The 19,662-nt window shown below is 42.1% G+C and overlaps 1 protein-coding gene across 3 annotated transcripts in view; it reads left to right on the top strand.

Moving 5' to 3' along the window:
• The window catches only part of MAP3K8 (mitogen-activated protein kinase kinase kinase 8), a 34,072-nt gene extending 15,942 nt beyond the window's left edge, over nucleotides 1–18,130 (top strand). For all 3 annotated transcript variants that reach the window (XM_074946151.1, XM_074946152.1, XM_074946150.1), the window contains exons 2-8: nucleotides 1,040–1,400; nucleotides 5,449–5,613; nucleotides 7,414–7,675; nucleotides 11,114–11,220; nucleotides 14,050–14,202; nucleotides 14,895–15,141; nucleotides 16,739–18,130. In XM_074946151.1, coding sequence (XP_074802252.1) covers nucleotides 1,065–1,400; nucleotides 5,449–5,613; nucleotides 7,414–7,675; nucleotides 11,114–11,220; nucleotides 14,050–14,202; nucleotides 14,895–15,141; nucleotides 16,739–16,872 — 1,404 coding nt within the window. In that variant the 5' untranslated portion in view covers nucleotides 1,040–1,064 and the 3' untranslated portion in view covers nucleotides 16,873–18,130. The remainder of the gene's footprint in view (nucleotides 1–1,039; nucleotides 1,401–5,448; nucleotides 5,614–7,413; nucleotides 7,676–11,113; nucleotides 11,221–14,049; nucleotides 14,203–14,894; nucleotides 15,142–16,738) is intronic.
• Nucleotides 18,131–19,662: the final 1,532 nt, after the last annotated feature.

Genomic DNA, 19,662 nt, shown 5'->3' with positions numbered 1-19,662 from the left:
CCCTTGACGCCTTCGAGGAGCGGTGGGCGCTGTCTGAGGTTCTCTGCTCGGTGACCCCGTCCGCTTCCCTCCGTCTGACCCTTTGATTGAGGGGAAGAGCGAGAGACCCCAGCCCCAGCCGTTGCCGCTGTGGATACCATCATCACTGTCACCTAGGAGGGGTCCTATCACACGTGGTGTACGTCACCCCCACGCCCACCCCCAAACCGCCCACCCCGCAGCCATGCCCATCTTGTCGGGCACTCTCAAGAGAGGAATAATCGGTGACACTGGGCGTGGCACTAGGTAACTCAAGGGGGTGGAAGACCATGAGTGTCGAGGAAGCCCCCCCTCTCTAGGCCACCAGGTAACTCATGAGGGTGGAAGACCACGAGTGTCGAGGAAGCCCCCCGCCTCTGGGCCCAGGCTAGCCTGAACACTTCTCCCTCCTGAAGGCTGCTGTGTTATACCTTGTGTTTGCTTTGGTTTATTGCATAGTTTTGCTTTATCCTTTTTGGTGATTCTTTGTAAGTGTTACACAAATAAAATTCTTTCTGCTTCAAAAAATACACTCTCCTGCTGTCCTTTGGCCATGCTGTATCACAATACTTGCATCTTAAAGTCAAACCCCATATTTTTTATACTGTGTAGATTATCCTGTGGCAGGCACTAGTGGTGATGCACCATTTAATTTGTACCATGGTATTACACAACCTGCATTTTGCTTCTCGCATTGTTTGCTGATCAGTGTCCTTGATCATTGAATGCTTTATGGGATATCTAGTGTTCTTTGGGAGTCATAGCAGAGAAGGAGAAATGACACTTTTTTGTAAAGCTGTTGTTCGCTTCTTATATAAAAACAAGGTATATTACTAACACTACTTCAGTGTACTGCTAATTATGTGCAGATTTACCAATTATATGTGGGAAAAGATTTCAATTTAAAACGTAACAGTATAATAAATACACATTCCTCATCCTGTTCTTGTCTATTTAGCCAAAACTATTTGTTTAGATGCTAGTAATGCTTCTAACATTTATCTTTGTTTGACTTTTACAGGTGAAGTTTAGAAAACCAGATAGTAATGGAGTATATGAGCACTGATAGCGACAATAAAGAGGAGATTGACTTGTTGCTAACACACTTAAATGTGTCTGATGTGATAGACATTATGGAGAACTTTTACCCAAATGGAGAGCTGGCAGTTTACGAAGACAGTCTGATTACTATGTGCCAAGAAACTAATCAAAATGGGGGATGTACAGAATCCTTATTATTCCGTGGAAGAGAGGTGTCTTTGCTGTCATGTGTCAGGTACGGGACTGAGGAAGATTTGCTCGCTTTTGCAAATCAGGTGTCCAACACTGCAAAGCAAATTAATGGACAGAGACGACAAGAATCTGGAATCCTATTAAACATGGTATGTCATTTTGCATGAAAAAGAGAATAGAACATTTTGAATGTAATTACAGCAAACTAAAAGCAAACCTACAAATTCTTAAACATACATTGACATAGTAACACCCAGGTATGTCATAGGAGGTATGTCATAATTGTAAGGAAAAGGGTGATCAATAAGATTATTCCACCTGATTTTAATCAAAAAGCATCCCTCCTTCCCCCAAAAGTCAATATTGGAACAGTGTATCTCATTAGAATTACTTCTCCCTATTAGTGCTAACTGGTACAAAATGTGATAATCTGACATACACACAATCCATTTACAGACTGTAGAAAATTACAATAAGGAATGGTTAGCAATGCAGTGATTGTTTAAGAATTACAAAACGCTTTGTTACCATAATTGTCAAATGCCCTTCATTTTGAAGTGTTCATTTTGGTCCCAAAGTTATTTGCATTCCATAGAAGTCTGTTGAAAACTACTTACATACGTAAATAAACGGTCATGGAACAGAGGTGGTAGAAAGAGTTACGCACAAAACAAATGAATCCCAGAGCATTTAAAGTTTCCAGGATGGATTTTTTTTTTTTTTTTTTTTTGTCTCCCTCATTTTTGATCTTTGCCACACTTTGCATCCCACATTTTGGCCCCTGGTAGGTAGAGAGGTATGTTTGTTACCCATATATATATATATATATATATATAAAAGATGGACCCAAGTCCAGAGTTAAAATGTTCCCAAAGTTCAGATCCAGGGTTTTCATACTGGGGGCATGGGCATATATATGCATATGAAAACCCTGGATCTGAACTTTGGGAACATTTAAACTCTGGACTTGAGCCCATCTTTTATACACAGCCGTGAGTAATGATAACTATGAGTGGTGGCTTTCAGAGCAGTCCTATTATTACACGTTCTAAGATTCTAAATTAAAAGCTCACTGGGAGTTGGTGGAAATCTAAAAGTAAGGGCTGATGGTTTCACTAATTCTTGACCTTAGGTCATGGGGTATGAAGAACTTGTTTCTGCTGACTCAAAGCTCTTGTCATCCTTAAATCTGCTAATACAGTGGCCTTCCAGCTGTCAGGAGACCTTCAGATTAAAGATTGAGCGTACATAAAGAACAGACTAGTTCTAAAGCTGAATGAAAAACATTTGAGTCTAAACTCTCAAATGCGCTGTTTATTGTATATTGTACCGTGCCTATTTCTTTTCTTGAGTTCAAAATTCTCTCTCCCTCTCTATCCTAATCTAAATATTAGCATGACCCCCCCATCACCAAAACAGTCCTTTTCCATGTGTTCTCTCCGTTATGTTGGCAAGGCATTGGCGCAATCAATCCCAACTGTCTCAAATGTTTATAAGTTTTTCAAACTGTGCAGTATTTTTGTGAACATATGTTCACTTTTTAAAATAGATGACACTGTGAAATGTGGCTTTGCTTATTTAGCCTATGCACAGAAACTATTGAAAATATTGTGCTGCATATTTGTGACGCACCTGGATAGACTTTAAATTAGGTACACGGTTATTTTGTGTGCATATCATTTATGCAGATAACAGATGTGTATGCATGAACCTGCAGTTTGTGGGTGCACGCAACCAGTTAGGCAACTGAGGAGTGGAGTCCAGGGTATTGCCAACGGGTCACCTCTATGTGGATCCACCAGTCTCTGCCCACTGAAAAGTGGAGGAGTGGCGGGGAAGGTGCCAGAATGATTGTCGTCTTTGGTCTGCTGCAGTGGAAGCAGAGTGATTCCACTGCCATGCAGGTGTTGGTGGGACAGATGTCCCATTCCTTTGCACTCACTTACATAGCTTGGCCTCAAGGACTTCGTTCTGGGATGCAGGAATTGCTCTTTTAGTGTAAAGGCTCCAGGGCGTCTGTTTTTTAGTTACTGCCATACCCTGTGTTTTAGTAACCAAGTTACCTGTGTATTTTTCAAGCCACTTTAAATTAAATTAGATACAAATAAATGATCCTACAGTGATCATAATGTAGGGAACTCTTTATTTTGCTACATGTTCAGTTGCTCATTCCACTGAGGTGAGAGATCAATTATCCTCTCAAAATTTGCTGGGATGGCACACCAGAAATTGGGTTGTTTGACAGATTCAGGCCTCTAGTCTTAGTTTATTTTTAATAAAGTTTTCATCTTGTTTTTTAAAATTACCATTGAACCTTGAAGGTTGCTTCAAAGCATCTCATTTTCTAAACAACCCAATAGCTAGATTTAACAAAAGTGAAATTACGAGTTGCTCTGTTGGTCTTGGTTTTCCCATGGAGCCATTCGTATATTTTTAGGGCTCCAAGATAAAAAGTCCTGTGTCTTCCAGAATACAGAATTGCTTTTGCTCCTTCTCACAGAGTCCTCAAAGTTTGCTCTGGCAGAATTTTGGAAGCAGAGAGAACCTCCTGATGATATCTTGTGGTCTGGGAAAGTATGAGAAATTTTATAAGGGGAAAACTCACGGTTGATCTGTGGCAGAGGCCATAATAGTTTCTTACAAATGTATTTGCTACTTTCTAAAAGATGGAAAAAAATTCCTGAGAAATACGAAATGTTGTTCTACTGGAAAACTTATTACATTCTTCAGCCTCTGTGCTAGTAATATATGGAATGAACAGAGAGATGGACATTAAATATATGTTCCTTTTGCATCAGTTTTTGCTCCACTGTCCACAATGTGTATGTAGTGTAATTTGAAGTATAACAACTTGTTTTTGTGGCTGCTCATAATCATCAAAATATAAACAAAGCTTTCATTATTTTAACATCTTGAAACAAGTTTAATATTAAACTTGTTTCATCTTATTCTTGCAGGTAGGTGCAATACATAACTATCAGTTTTGTCCGTCAAGAAAATCCTTTTGTTATTGAAAAAATCTGCTGTTATTTCAAGCATAGACAGATTAGATTTGTTTTTACATGAATGACACTTTAAAAACGTTAATCTCCACAACATGCTATTGTGTGTAGTGTGCAACTGAGGTGCTTTGCATACAGTATGTGAGACACCTTGTGTCGCAGGTGTGAAACTAATGTACTGCATTGGTCTGGTTTTGTTTCTTTATGTGAATTCAGAACCTTGTTAAATCCCAGTAAACAGACTATCCATATCTGGAATATAATATCTTTATTGTAAAATAAGACTGAATTAATTGAAAACTTATTTGCTGGAAGTATAATAGCATCAAAGATTGAAGTGCTTCATATATCATTACAGATTTATAAAATCATGTAGAACTTTGTTTCGTGGTATAATTCAAAGAATGTGAGGACACATGGCAAAGTTTAAGCCATATTTCTGCCTTTTAATAAGCTGCAGAAAATCTCATTTCTTGATGATTTGTAAGTCTTATTCCCCTGCACTGTGTGATGTTAGGAAATGCAGAAAGTCTTACTCATCTTCTGTGACATAGTCTGTGAGTAATAGCTATGTGGCATAACAGGTTATCAGAACCCAGTAAAGAACAAACAAGCCTTCAGGTAAACTTACACAACCCTCATGAAAAAAGAAAAGGAGTACTTGTGGCACCTTAGAGACTAACTAATTTATTTGAACATAAGCTTTCGTGAGCTAGAGCTCACTTCACCGGGTGCATGCATCCGATGAAGTGAGCTCTAGCTCACGAAAGCTTATGTTCAAATAAATTGGTTAGTCTCTAAGGTGCCACAAGTACTCCTTTTCTTTTTGCGAATACAGACTAACACGGCTGTTACTCTGAAACCTGTCATTATGCACAACCCTCATGGTTAGTCTCAGTAAATGTGGTGGTGTTGCCAGGCAATTAATTGCAACTTATAGAAGATTAATCATTGGATAAAAATGTAAATATATCTGCCAGTAATGAGTAGGCCTCATGCTATTCTCATTCTATGTTTCTAAATAAAGATGACTAAATTATATCATAGGAATCACATGTATGCAAAGGTGTTGATCAGGAAATGCTGAATTAAGTAGACTTAAGTGATGACCCTTTCACTGCACGTGTAGAATTTTCTGAAGTTGAAGTACCTACCTTTCTAACATTTGTTTCTTTGCTATTTTTTTCTTTTATAGATCACTCCAAAAAATGGGCGCTATCAAATTGACTCCGATGTACTTTTGTTTCCATGGAAGCTGACCTACAGGAATATTGGCTCTGATTTTATTCCTCGAGGAGCTTTTGGGAAAGTGTACTTGGCACAAGACAGAGAGACAAAAAAGCGAATGGCATGCAAGCTGGTATGTTAGCATGGTGCTTTTCTCCCCAAATAAATATTGTGCAATGTGATATATTTAACGCGTTAAAAGAAGATATTTCTGCATTTAATTTCAGTGCTAGTTGCGGGTATCGCTTTTGGTTTTATTGGATTAGTGGGGGGAGGGGGAGACGTTCTACAATTAACCTTTGTACTAATTCATTTTTTTGAAGAGTGATTAGTGTTTGAATTGCTAAGCATGGCTTTTTTTCCTGCTGCACTGTCAGCCAAAATGTTGAAATGTTGCATTCTGCATTTTTTAAGAAAGTGCATTTCTTTAGAGGAAAACCCTCATTTGGGGGATGTAAGAGGTAAAAGCTTCAGCATTCTGAAAACATACAATGATTTGTGTAACTGCAGTGCTGAGCAGACCTGTTGCTTACATTAGTAGTTACATTACAAAGTAGTTACATTAAATCTTACAGCCATCAGTATAACACAACATCGGAGATGAAAACCTAGCCCCATTGAAGTCAATGGCAAAACTCTCATTGGCTGACTCAAATGGAGCCAGGATTTCATCATGACTCTTTCTTTTGAATGAGAGAGGCTTGCATTAAGGCCCCAGTTCAGCAACACACTTACGTGCTATTGATTTCACTGGGACTTAAGCTCATGTATAAATGCTTTCCTATATCGGCTTAAGTGAGACTAAATATGTGCTATTTCCATATTTGCTTTGGGTGTATTGTAAGTAGAAAAAAATCCATGATTTTCCACAGCCTAGGGTTTTGTGTCAGGCCCATCTCTTGTATGGAAACAACTCCGCATTTAACTTCAAAGTACTATATTGTCTTTAGTAATAAACACATCGGGCCAAACTAAGGCTCAGGTGGAGCCGTGCTCCATGCCTTCCCATCCCCCCTTATGGGCCATGTAACAGTGCCAGGAGTGGGTGCCCTTCTTGCCTTTGCTCAGGGAACATGGACCTGGCTTTCCCCTGTGCAGAAGAGCTGGAAGGAGGGACTCACATGCCCTTTTCCACCCCATGCACCCAAACTGGGACTTCTTTAGTTTGGCACTTAACCACAGCACACCTCAGACTTAGGATTGTGTAGCTGTGCACGATGCAAACAGTACTTCTCAATGAAATAAAAATGAACCTCTGAAACAGCTGGTTCGGGGCAGTGAATGCGGAGTAAAAGAATGGCCATTGACCTTTGTAGCTGCAGATCACAGCTCTGTATTTTCTATCAATGCCACTTAAAGAATAAACAAAATCCGAGTGGTCATTTCACAGTGACTTTCTTTACCATCGTACCTACGGTAGCTTTGTGATTTTGATCAGGATTTAACCCAGGTTTCTCAAGTTGCTGAACTTGTTTGTTTAGTTGCAAGTGTAAGTAGGGACAACCACACCTGTTCAGACAGATGTTAGCAGCAGGAGGTGATTCTCAGAGTATAGATGAGACTTCAGATGGCTAATCAGAAAATGGAGCTTTTCTTTTCTTTTCTTCTTTTTTCTGAGCCAGGAAGTCTGGTCAGAATTTTGCATACTCCTTTAGGGTTTGATGGGAATGGATGTTGCTAAATCGCTTTGTCTGGGACAGTACAGTCTCTTTGGGCATAAGTCCAAAAGCTGCGTCTGTTTTACACAGGATGTGTCTGAAACCAAAAGGAGGAACAATTCAAGAGAGCAAAAATAAGCCTATTTTAATGACTAAATAGTTGTATTTGCCTTTGTGAAACCAGTTTACATATAGAAAACCTAGCCATAGAACGGCTAACTTCAGAATAAGTTTTGTTCAAGCTGGTCTGTCTGTGTTTTGTCTCAACTTGCTAGGTCCCAGTGGAACAGTTCAAACCATCAGATGTTGAAATCCAGGTCCGCTTCCGCCATGAGAACATTGCTGAGTTGTATGGTGCTATCCTGTGGGATGAGACTATCCATCTCTTTATGGAAGCAGGAGAGGGAGGATCTGTCATGGAAAAGTTGGAGAGCTGTGGGCCTATGAGAGAATTCGAGATCATTTGGGTGACCAAGCATATCCTCAAAGGACTTGATTTCCTTCACTCAAAAGGAGTCATCCACCATGATATAAAACGTATGTATCTTTCATTCTTTGTAAGGCTATTTCTTTTCCTTGTTACACACAGAATACTTACACTTTTTTTTTTTTAATGCTTCTACTGTAGAGGACAGTTTTGAGGTGCTGAGGACCATCAAATCCTATTGGCATTAGAGGGGAATTGGCTGACTGACACTCAGTATCTCACAATATCAGGCCCTCAGTATAGAAGCTATTTAAACTTATCTTTTTACTGCTTTTCTTTAATGATTCTGGTGCACTGAAACATCACTGTTTGTTCTGGGCGGGAGCGTTAGAGCCCCTTAAGTAATCCAATTCAAAATGAAAAAAAGAACCTGAAGAGTTAAAACATACACTCTGATCGATTGGGCGAAAACTTTGCCCCTCTGTCTGTTTTGTCCCAGGGTGAACAGTTTGCCCTTCTGTTTTCATTTTACAGTGTTGGTTTTTGTGTTGTGGCTTTGCATTGCTGTTTCTGAGACTTTGTTCCCACTCTGTAATTGAACTAGGCACATGATTAATTTTTTATTGGGGATTATAGTTTACCTTCTATCAAGGCGCCTGTAAGTGCTAGAACCCATAAATATGACTTCTGCCCAGCAACACCACCAGAGATCAAATCCTGCTTGTCTTTCTCAGGGAAGCATGGTTCTTAATTAGTATTTGGCCTCTAATATTTATTTTGCAGCTGATTCTTGCTAAACATGGGGGTTTGAAACAGTAGAACTCATTGTTAGATTAACAATACACAAAATGGTGGCCACAGTAGTTTGTCAAGAGCTGCTTAATCTGTGCATATGATTTTTTTTTAAAAAAAAAATCTTACAAGTAAACTTTGAAACAGTGGCAACTATTAAGTTAAATCATTTTTTTTCCTAGTTGCATTTTGTGTGTCTTTTTTTTTTTTTCCAGTAAATATCTTACAGAGTAATTCAGTCATTGACCGTAAGAATGGAATTACTTAAAAGCCTTTCTAAACACTATATATGAATGATGGGTCTGATAGAATAAATGATACATATTTGAGGTTTGAAAGAATTTCAACTCCTCCTCCCCTCTCCCCCCCCCCCCCCCCCCCCTGTTTCCAGCACCTTTTCACTTCTCTGTTTTGGCTGGGTTAGGAGCATTGGTTAGGTAGATCAAAACGTGGGCTTGAGAGCACCCATTTCGATGGCTGTCACCACAAGCTTGGATGCTGTGTGGTGGTGATGCATTGCATCACCTTGTGGTGACAAGATGCGTCATTGTCAGGAGAATGAGGATGAGAGAAGAATTATGTCTGAAAGGAGCCAAGCAGCCTGCAGCTAGCCAGACAAAACCACATGTGTGTTCAGTGTACTGAGCAGGGAAGGGGGATGTCAGTGGTGTTCCCCTCCTCCTGTTTCTATCTGAATGAAGAGCTTGACCATGGTGGAGAATGTGTTTTGGTACAAAACTAACCGTAAAAATGGATGGGGAGGAGGAGACTGTCTCTGCTTTCTGGAGCTTTTAGATATTTCATCCATTCTACAAGTTGAAGTTTCAGAAGTGAATTTATGTAAAATTTCTGGAGCTGGCAATGAAGTCTTCTGTCTCCTTTTGGAGGAGGGCAGGTTGCAGTGGGTGTCTCCCTCTCGCCTTCCAGGTAGAAGAGAGGGGACATTTGTGGAAGGGATGAATCTTTCTTTAAGGGAGAAGAGGTCAAAAAGGACTTCCAGCTGGGACAATATTTTTTTCCCCTCCAGGTTCTGTTGCTGGGGAAATCTCAAACTCCAGGATCCGCTTCAGATTCCCCTACCAGCAAATCCTCCCTTCGCCATCCCCCAGTGGAGGAGAAATTCAGGGGAGCAGAGCTCCCCCAGGCGAGGGACAGGAGGAGAAACTCCCCCTTGGCTTTCAGCTGCACCTCTCTGAGCTCCTTATTTTTAACCCCTGGCTAAAATGCTGTGATATCAAGAAACTGCTCTTTTGGGGCCCAATCCAAAGCCCATGAAAGTTAATAGGAGTCCTCCCATTCACTTGAGTGAGCTTAGGATCAGGCCCTTGGTATTTGCAGCCCGGCCAAAATGAGGAGTTACTGGAAGTCTTGTGCTAGAGCTTACCCAGATAAGATTTCAAGCACTTATCTCAAACTTTGTAGTCTAGGGAACAATAAGTGCAGTTTCAGGTACCTCTCTCAGTTACTACTTGTGTTTGTAGCAGGGTCATGTTCTGCACTCTCTTGTTCACTTTCATACCATATTAATCTGTATCTTCACAACTGTGCTAACAGATAGATGTTAATAAATCTGTGAAACCAGAGAGCAGACTCATAACCAGAAAAACAGCCGAAAGCTCACTTAAAGAACCAGTAAGGTGCAAAATGACGAGTCCGCTTCATTTTTCAACTTGAACAAAGGTGGATTCTCAGGGACCACAAGGTTGGATGCGGTTTTGGTTTTTGAGTTTTGGGCAAGCAGAAAGTCCCCTTTTAAAATACAAATAGCTTCCTCTACTCATTTGAAAAGAAGAATAGCTGCAAGAATTTAGCTCAGACTTTCCAGACACAAACAAACAATCTCAACCCATAAGTTGTTTTTAAACATGGAAAGTTTCATCCCCCAAAGAGTTGGGTGTTTTATTTATTTTTTTTTTTTTAAGTTAAGAGCAATTGGAAACAACACTAATGATTTTTCTTGCAACTTAAAGTATGATGTTCACTATCCTGAAAGATACAACTACATAATAAATATGTGATTCTGCAGATTACTTGGTACTTGCATTCAAGTTCTAGGATAACTATTGTAGCATGTAGCCCGCACTCTGATTTAAAAGACAATCCTGCCTGGGTGTAGGAAACCTTGAAAGAGACTCAGAGCAGGCCTGTGGCCAGGGGAATAGCCACTCCGTGCATTCTCCCTTCCCAATCATTTTTACTAGGAAAACCATCAAGAAGTTATTGGTCTGAACAGTATTCAATTCAATTCCGCACTGCTGAGTTGTACAGGAGGGGCAGTAAGGCACAGGGGTGGTGGGGGAAGCCAGTGGGACCATGTCAACTGAATGATGACAGCTGCCAGTGAGGCTGAGGGCTCAGAGCTCTGCAGAGAGGAAAAACCCTACATGTGAAATCCCTCTCCGCTCTGAATCCTAGGACCCCTAAGGAGTTGGAGGCTATACCATTTACCTGCTTCATGAAGCCCAAACACCTCGAGATGACCCTTGTGGAATTGTCAGTGCCATCCCTGTGGCTTTCACTGTTGGAAAATAGTCTGACCTATAAGATCCATGTAATACTTAGAGCTAAATAACTTGCTGCCGGTGATGGTGTTGATCTGTGAAGTGACATATAGGCTAAATATATGTTTAGAGCTAGAGCTTGGGCTGTCTTCCCTTTTCCCATTCTAGTTCTGCACAAGACGTTTATGTTGCACAGTAAATGGCACCAGCTTGCTAGAACCTAAAACCCTGTCTTTTTTGTTTGTTTACCTTTAGCCAGCAACATTGTTTTCATGTCAACTAAGGCCGTTTTGGTGGATTTTGGTCTAAGTGTTCAAATGACAGACGACACCTACTACCCCAAAGACCTCCGAGGAACAGAGGTAGGAATGTGTGCACAAGGAAAAGCCCTGTGATTGTGTCATTGAGAATCGTTACAATGCAATAGACTTTCCAGAAGACTTTAGTGAAATTAATGTTTTATCATTTTTTAAAAATCAGTTTTTCTCACACTTAATTCATTTTGTGACATAGTCTTAATTACAATTGACTTTTTAGATTAGTGACTGGGGAAGTGTGACTGTTCTATCTTGTGAATTTGATTTATTATCCTCAAACTTGTCCATTTACTAACTATGGTTAAATCCAGATCCAAGGGCGAAATTCTGGTCTCACTAAAGCCAACGGTAAAACTCCCATTGACCTCAGTAGGGCTGGTGTGTTATTCCGAGGGATAGCTCCACAAAGGGAGTTAGATGCCTAAATCCAACATTTGGATCCCAACCCCCCCGCTCAGCTGCACCCAACCCTGTAGACGTCTAAATCCCCTAGGTGCCTAAGTTTCTGCTGGTGAGCACGCGCAAATCCACCTCCATTCTGACACCTGGTGCCTAGCTTTCGCTTAAGCCCCAGCAGGATCCTCAAACCTGACATTCCCCCATATAGGTGTCTAAAATAGATTTTAGGCCCCGATTACACACAGCTGTAAGCTCTTGGATAAGCCAGTGGGGCTCCTCACAGGCTTAAGTCTTTCCAAGATTGGGGCCTTGCTTAGCGACCGAGAAGCGGCAATTGGCTTGGATGGACGAAGAAAGCATGGCCTTGCTTAGTATTGCCAAAAAGGCTGTGCTACAGGAAATGTTTCCGCTGGAATGCTGACTCTTGTCATTTTGATAGCCTTTCTGAGCAAAGAATAAGTACGTGTTTAAAGGAAACATTTACATAACCCTCTCCGGAGGAGTGACGTGCTACTTGCTAGGGCAGCACAGACTAGTACGTTTCAAAGACGCAATTGATATTTCAGGGAACATTTTGTTTGAGGAGGATGCTGGAACATTTTTTCTGGCTTTCCAGTCAGAAGAGTTCAGAACTGAGACATTTTTACCTTACTAAAAATAACTAGCTCTGTGCCGTTAAGCTGACAAAATGCCTTTTCATTCTGTACGACAGTGCTGGTTATGGAGCTGTGTGGTAGGAAAGAGGTGAAATCCTGAGGGGGACTTTCCAAGGGAGGGAGAAGATGTGTGTAAATGGGGAATATTTAGGTTTGTGGCATGGAAAGGTGGAGTTAGGCTTGCTTGGAATTAGACCAAGAGTGTATGAGCCAAGTTCAGCTTAATGAGAAAAACACACTTGCTTATTTGTGTAGGATTAATTAAATGACTCTGTAGTGTGAAGCCAGTTAGGTGCTCAGAGTCCTGTACCTTCACAAGGCATACGCAAATTCATCCAGTCCCTTAGTGCATAGACACACCTTCCACCTTCTTTGGAGGGAAAAAAAAAGACACGGGGGGGCAATAGTCCTCTGTGGTTGCTGTGCTGTTGGTGCACTGCAGCCTCATGAGAGACCTAAGTGGGATTGTGGCGAATGGGGATGTGGAGACTCAAACTTTAGGTAAAGCTTTGTGGGAATGCGCACAGGCTACCCCATGAATTTTAGGGCCTAGAGGGAAAGACTCATGCTGTGCTTCCTGCTGGCCTTCATCTCCCTCCAACCTCACCCTCAGCACTGCCTGCTTGGCTTGCAAGGTTGCTGTGCCATCAGTGGATGGCTTAGCTGCCACTGACCCACCTGTGTCCCCTCTGAAAGCCCTAGAGGGATGGTTACGGCTATTCTCTCTGTCTCAGCAGGTATTTATACTGCAATCACAGCTCTGTTATCTGAGTGGTGACTGGTGGTAACGCTGTATGTGACTTGCCACACAGAGCATTCCAAGGTTAAGTTCTTGTTGCAGGTATCAGAGGGGTAGCCGTGTTAGTCTGGATCTGTAAAAGTGGCAAAGAGTCCTGTGGCACCTTATAGACTAACAGACGTATTGGAGCATGAGCTTTCGTGGGGGAATGCCCGCTTCGTCGGATGCATGTAGTGGAAATTTCCAGAGGCAGGTATAAATATGCAAGCAAGAATCAGGCTAGGGATAACGAGGTTAGTTCAGTCAGGGAGGATGAGGCCCTCTTCTAGCAGTTGAGGTGTGAACACCAAGGGAGGAGAAACTGCTTTTGTAGTTGGCGAGCCATTTAACAAAGACTGTGAATGGCTCGCCAACTACAAAAGCAGTTTCTCCTCCCTTGGTGTTCACACCTCAACTGCTAGAAGAGGGCCTCATCCTCCCTGACTGAACTAACCTTGTTATCCCTAGCCTGATTCTTGCTTGCATATTTATACCTGCCTCTGGAAATTTCCACTACATGCATCCGACAAAGTGGGTATTCACCCACGAAAGCTTATGTTCCAATACGTCTGTTAGTCTATAAGGTGCCACAGGATTCTTTGCCATTCTTATTGCAGGATGATTTCGGATAATGCCAGTGCTGTTTTACCAGTTGTTTAGAGGGTGTTGGATGAGGGTGAAATGTACACTAAAGCAAATATACTGGCCTGCAAACCTAATGGGTGGACAGTGCAATGGCCTATTGAAATTTAGCTCTCCAGGCCCATGAGCTGTGGGAGTGCTGTGCAGACAGCATCCTCATCTACCAGCAAGAGGGAGTGCCTCAGGCAGCCTGGCCAGCTGATTACTGAATGGAGCTGACTGGCTCCAAATGAAGTTCTCTCCTGGCTGAACTGGAAAGTGTGATGGCTGCATTTTGAGGACATGCAGGGTGTACGCTTGAACAAATGGGGAGGGGGGGATATCACTATCCAATTGTGGTGCCTAACCTAGAGGGAAGGCAAAAGCAGAGGCTCACCTTCCTTTGAATGCACTTCCCAGATTTACATGAGCCCCGAAGTGATACTCTGCAGAGGCCACACGACAAAAGCGGACATCTACAGCATGGGGGCTACTATCATTCACATGCAGACTGGCAGCCCACCGTGGGTGAATCGATACCCTCGCACCTCATATCCATCGTACCTCTATATAGTAAGTATCCATAGAACAGCTTAGATCAGCCAGCCAAAGAGAGAGAGACCGCTGGGTTCTTGTTGGCAAATCCCCAACCTTCCAGGGGAGTGTGAAAGTATTCGCTGCCAGAGAAATGATGCCATTGGCCCAGCTCTGAAAGAAATATTATAGAGCAGAAAAGCAGGTTGTGATAACTTAGGAGGAGACACAGAGACTGAGAGAGAGCCAATATTAAGATTAAACAGCTACCATTCTACGGCACTTGGATGTGCTGTGAGGATGATCTTAGAGTTGTGCGAAACTCAGTCATTTCAAGTGCACGTAGGTTCACATTTGTTGCCGTTATGGGGTTTGAAGAAACCTAAAAAACCCAGAGCAAAATTAACTAAAAACCTCTAAATTTCACCCAGTTTTGCACTGAAGTCTGGCGAATTTCTCATGCACAATGCCTTAAATGGGCTCCAGTTTGCTTAGAAGGTTTACAGACCTTTGGCTAAACCAGTCTGAATCTTCAGGTTACATTTAAACCTGAAACCAGGTGAGGTTTGCATGATTACCTATTCCATTGTGACTGTTCAGCACAGTGCCAGAGTGGCAAGTTTTTATAACTTGTGAGTTATGAGAGGGGAATTCCCGATTGTCGAAACTGCCAGTGGCTATGAGGAAGTTATCATCTTAATGCTGAGAAGTCTTTCCTTCTTGTTTGCTAGATACACAAGCAAGCGCCCCCGTTAGAGGACATTGCAGAGGATTGCAGCACCAGCATGAGAGAGCTGCTGGAAGCTGCTCTGGAAAGGAACCCTAATCACAGACTGTCTGCTGCAGACTTACTAAAACATGAGGCCTTGCATCCGCCACCAGAGGACCAGCCACGGTGCCAAAGTCTGGACTCAGCCCTGTTTGAAAGGAAAAGGCTGCTGACGAGGAAGGAGCTGGAGTTGCCAGAAAACATTGCGGGTACAACAGCAAGCTTCCCACTCTTGTACTTTTATACTGTGTTCCCTGTCTACATTGTATTCACTGAAACAAACAAAGCTAAAGGGCTTCAGGGCCTCTTGACATGAGAGCTCAGTAAAAATCTTGACAAGATGAGGTCAAATGCAGGTCTCAGTGAAATATGTGGCAAAACTCCCATTGACTTCAATAGGACCAGAATTTGGCCTAAATTCTGTAATTCCAGAAGAATCAGCTGGCCAGAAAACCCTGGCAGTCCTCCAGGACAGTTTTTTAAAAGTACATATTACTTTTGTGAATTGTTTGAACTCTCTCCAGTAATAAGGCCATTTTATTATTAGCTTTTAGTTTGGGAGTTTTTTAATATGACTTTGTTTTATTTTAAAAACTCTTTTATACCTTGACCATGAAGTTGAGGAGTGTCACAGCACTGACATAGAAGGCCTCTGAAAGGGGCTGTTTAAAAACAAAAAGCAAATGATTACCCACATACCAACCTACCATACTGTGTGTGATACATGCTTATGAAGGGTGAGGCATGAATCAGTTAAAACCTTACGGGGTTCAAGAATATAATATCAGGTCCGAAGGGAGATCTGTCGCCAGCAAGCTGTTAAGACTGTGTGTCTCTTTTCCTTTCTTTTAAAATATTTGTAGTCTACAAATACTTGTAAAATTTGGTGGATGCATCCTGGCAATAGGCACTTAGAAAAACAAAACACAACCAAACAAAAGCCCCAACCCTGATGAAATGCTTTCTTTTATTTACTTTGATTTAAATAATTTAAAAATACACCTATGCACGTGCATAATCAGTAATACAGTGCAACAAAACCCTAGCAGCATTTAAAGTAATAAAAATGAAATTGTGTTTCTATAATGGCGCCGTCCTGCTGTTTGCTTTGTTAGGTGCACAGTCCTTTGGCCGCTACAGTACTCCAGAGGCAGGGCTCTACTGAGGATCAAGGGACATTTGGCCATTAATCTGGGACTCTTGAGTTTGGTGTGTGAGTGCCCAGGACACTCATAAAAGTGCTCAAGGGAGTTCTGAGGTTACAACAGCTTCTTCAGAACCATTGCAGTTTCTGAAATTATGTGCTAAGTAAAGCAGAGGCCCAGCCCCAATTCTGTATTTTGCACTGCCTAAATGGAGATGTAATCTGGCCAGTGGAGGGTAGTTCTCAACTGGCATAATGCCAGCAGAGCTCCCTCTATTACGCCAGCCTCTCCTGTGGAATCCTGGCTTCGGGGAATGTCGGGATGATGGAGCTCTGCTTCCCTCTGGCAATTCCCCTCTGGTATAAGGGCCTTTAGAGACCAGATACAATTTTCATTCTGCTCTATCATCAGGGCTCTGGGAACCTAGGAGCTGGAACCAGTTCCAGCCCACCCACCTCCACTCTGAGTGAATCTGGCCCTTTTATTTGTCTGGAGATGCCGATGACTTACAATAGTTTGTTTAAAAATTTAAGCTTTTTTTAAAAAGTCCAAAAAAGAGTAAAAATAAAAATTAGGCCATTAAAAAATGTTGGCAGTGTTTTAAATGAGTTTTTTTCTTGGATTCTAAGGCATTAATACATTTCACCTCTTTCCTTTTCAGATTCATCTTCGTGTACAGGGAGTTCGGAGGAATCGGAGTTGTTAAAAAGGCAAAGGTCACTGTACATAGACCTTGGTGCTTTAGCTGGCTACTTTAACATTGTTAGGGGACCACCAACATTAGAATACGACTGACTCTAGTGATTTCTTGTGTCTGCTGCTCAGAGTTGGAAATCTGTCTCTTCAAGCTAATTTTGTGTATAACATAGTGCCTTTTTGAGCTGTAAAATGTGAACTGCTTTTAACTGCACAGCTGATTAAGCTAACTGATTTGTGGACTCTGGTAAATATATCCCAAGCAATAACATGTTCCTTGACAGCAAACCAACAATACGAAGGAGAAAAGAACACCTTGTTCGGAATATTGTTATCTGGAGACTTTCCATGCACTGTGTGTTTTTTGTACATGCACTTTACATGTTGTGGGCTATTTAAATTTTATACAAGTAGAAAAATTCTTTCATTGAAAAAAATTGAATATTTGGGGGCAGATCCTCCAGTATGACTGAGCTGCACGCACTGTAAGTTTGGCTGGGAAGACTTTGGGCCATCTTTGGCAATCCTACCCAATCTTCAGCTGGCTCAGCCTTCGGCCAGTCTCTCAGGGCAGATTAGGGCAGCCTTTAGATTGATGTGAACCATGCCAGCCACCAGTGGGCCTTGGAGCTATGCATCACTGGGGCATGGGGGTGTACTGGTCACTGTGTCTGTTCTTCCCACACCAGGAAAAAAGTGGGGGGTATGTAAGGAGTTTCTGTGGTGGCTCCACAGCACATGGAGGTTCTCTGAGAAGGGAGAATCCTCCACTGGCTTTAGGCCAGCTTTGTGCTATGAGAGCAGTGCAACCTCCCCTCACAAGCCAAGCATACTGGCCCTGAACCTGCACGTGATTCTGAATGTTATGTACATTAGAGCTGATGCAAGTATGTCTAGGGCAGCGATGAGTTTGCTGCCAGTAATGTTGAGAGAATTCCTGATTGTTGTATTAATCACTAATAAGCTGAACAGAATGCTTTAAAACTGTACATGTTGAACTGACTTAATAACTATGTATGGGAAAGCATGTCAATAGTGACAAGCTGTGTTTACGTTCCTATGGAAACAAAATGTATCTTGTTCTTGCTATGCCTAATACATCTAAAACGTGATGTTTTGGATGATAGTAAAACTGTGTAAACTACATAGTTCTGTACATCCCATAGGATGAGAATGTAAACTTTTATAAAACTCTTCAGTGCTTAGGATCATATCTCTCTTAAGCATTGTTAAAGATGGCATACTATGTATGTTGTATGGCAAATCCCTTAGGAAGCAAGGCCTCATTTTTAGATGTAAATTATTTGATGGCACCTATCCAAGAGATGATCTTAAACTGATTATTTTCACTTTGATACCAATATGATTGGATGAATAAATCCAATGTGTTGTGTTGTGAAGTGTTCATTCTGTCAGTTCTTTCAGGATATTTAGTTATGGCTGAATTGCAGAGCCAACTGGGAGAGCTTACAGTGGGCTTGTGGAACTTTGTTTACACCTTCCCCTGCCAATGTAAATTACTCTTGTCCAGTGACAACCTGAGGGTTTGGGGGAGATCAGTGTGACAGTTCTTTGGGTGCTCCCAAATCTCTCTGAACTACCAGGTAAAAAGGAATGATCTTCATGCCATCTGCTTCCAACATTTAGAAAAGTTTCCAAGGTACCAACTTTCAATAAACGTTGGTGGAGGATGGGGATAGGTGAGGTCTTGGGGTGCTAAGCCTCCAGTCAGCAGAGGGTTTTGTGTGCACTCTGGTGAATGTTAGGCAGTTGTACAGAGTTACTTCACAAACATTAACCGCTTGTCACCCCGCCCCTCCAAGGACTGGTATGTGAGGAATTGTGTCCTGGTTTCTCACATGGTACATTGGAGGCAGTGGCGTTGACTTAACTAAAGTCACCAAGGGAGTTGATATTAGAGCTGGGATTGAACCCAGGAGTCTGTGGCTCCTAATCCTGTGTTTAGCCCACTCTCATTATTAAATTCTCTGTCTTTGGGACCAGGAGCCATTTTGGCTACTCAGCCTGGGAGCCAGCTCAGCTACAGAGACAGCCTGCTGTCAGCTGGAAGGGAGTTAGAGCCATTAGGCACCTGACTCAGGTGTTTGAGACTGAGGGGAACAGCTGCTTCATTAGTTAGGGTATCTTGGCTGCAGCCCCTGGCACAGGGAGGTCACAGCCTCCCCCAAATGTCTGCTGCCCCTCCGGGAGTAGAAATAGGACATTCCTGCCCCAAGAAGACAAGGATTGACTTGGGATAGTTGTGATTCTTCATTTGGACTTTTGTTTGCCCCAGAAATGGAGGAATTCTGAATTGGCTGGAGGGTCAAATCTCCATACCAGCTCAGGGAAGGTTTTCCCCAAGAATGAGGGGAGATGGGGTCATAGAGGCACTTGGATGCCATAGAAACAAGCCACCCTTTCACTGTCCCAGCAGACTGTCGCTTTACAAAAGCATATCTCTGTCTCTGCAGCTAATGGACACACGTCATAGTAACAAGTGTATTCTAGATCCCCCAACTCCTTACCTAGATTTTGTGACTCTTCAATGTTAATGATACAAACATGTGGCAAATTGATAGAACTTCCATAATGGAGAACAACACAAACTTGTAGCCGGACAGAGTCCAGTATGTGCAGCACTAATGGAAGTAGAAAGCAGTAAAATCTTGGGGGGGTGGGGGGTTGCAATTGACTGGATCCACACGAAGTCTGCTAAGTAAGAAGGTGCCTGTTTTTACTTTCCAGAGTAGTTAAAAAAACCCACCCTTTTCTGCTTGCAGCTACGATGAATGGGGTTGTAGCACTGAGCCAAAGAAGGCTATGTAGTGGGCTCAGCAATTCTCAGCTCGTGGTGGCTTCTGAGCTTTCATGAGAGAAAATTGTGTG

This window comes from Natator depressus, chromosome 2 (genome assembly GCF_965152275.1).
Source record: "Natator depressus isolate rNatDep1 chromosome 2, rNatDep2.hap1, whole genome shotgun sequence".
In the NCBI taxonomy this organism is placed as follows: Eukaryota; Metazoa; Chordata; order Testudines; family Cheloniidae; genus Natator; species Natator depressus.
Note: the sequence above shows the minus strand (reverse complement) of the source record. Positions and strands in the feature narration are given on the sequence as shown.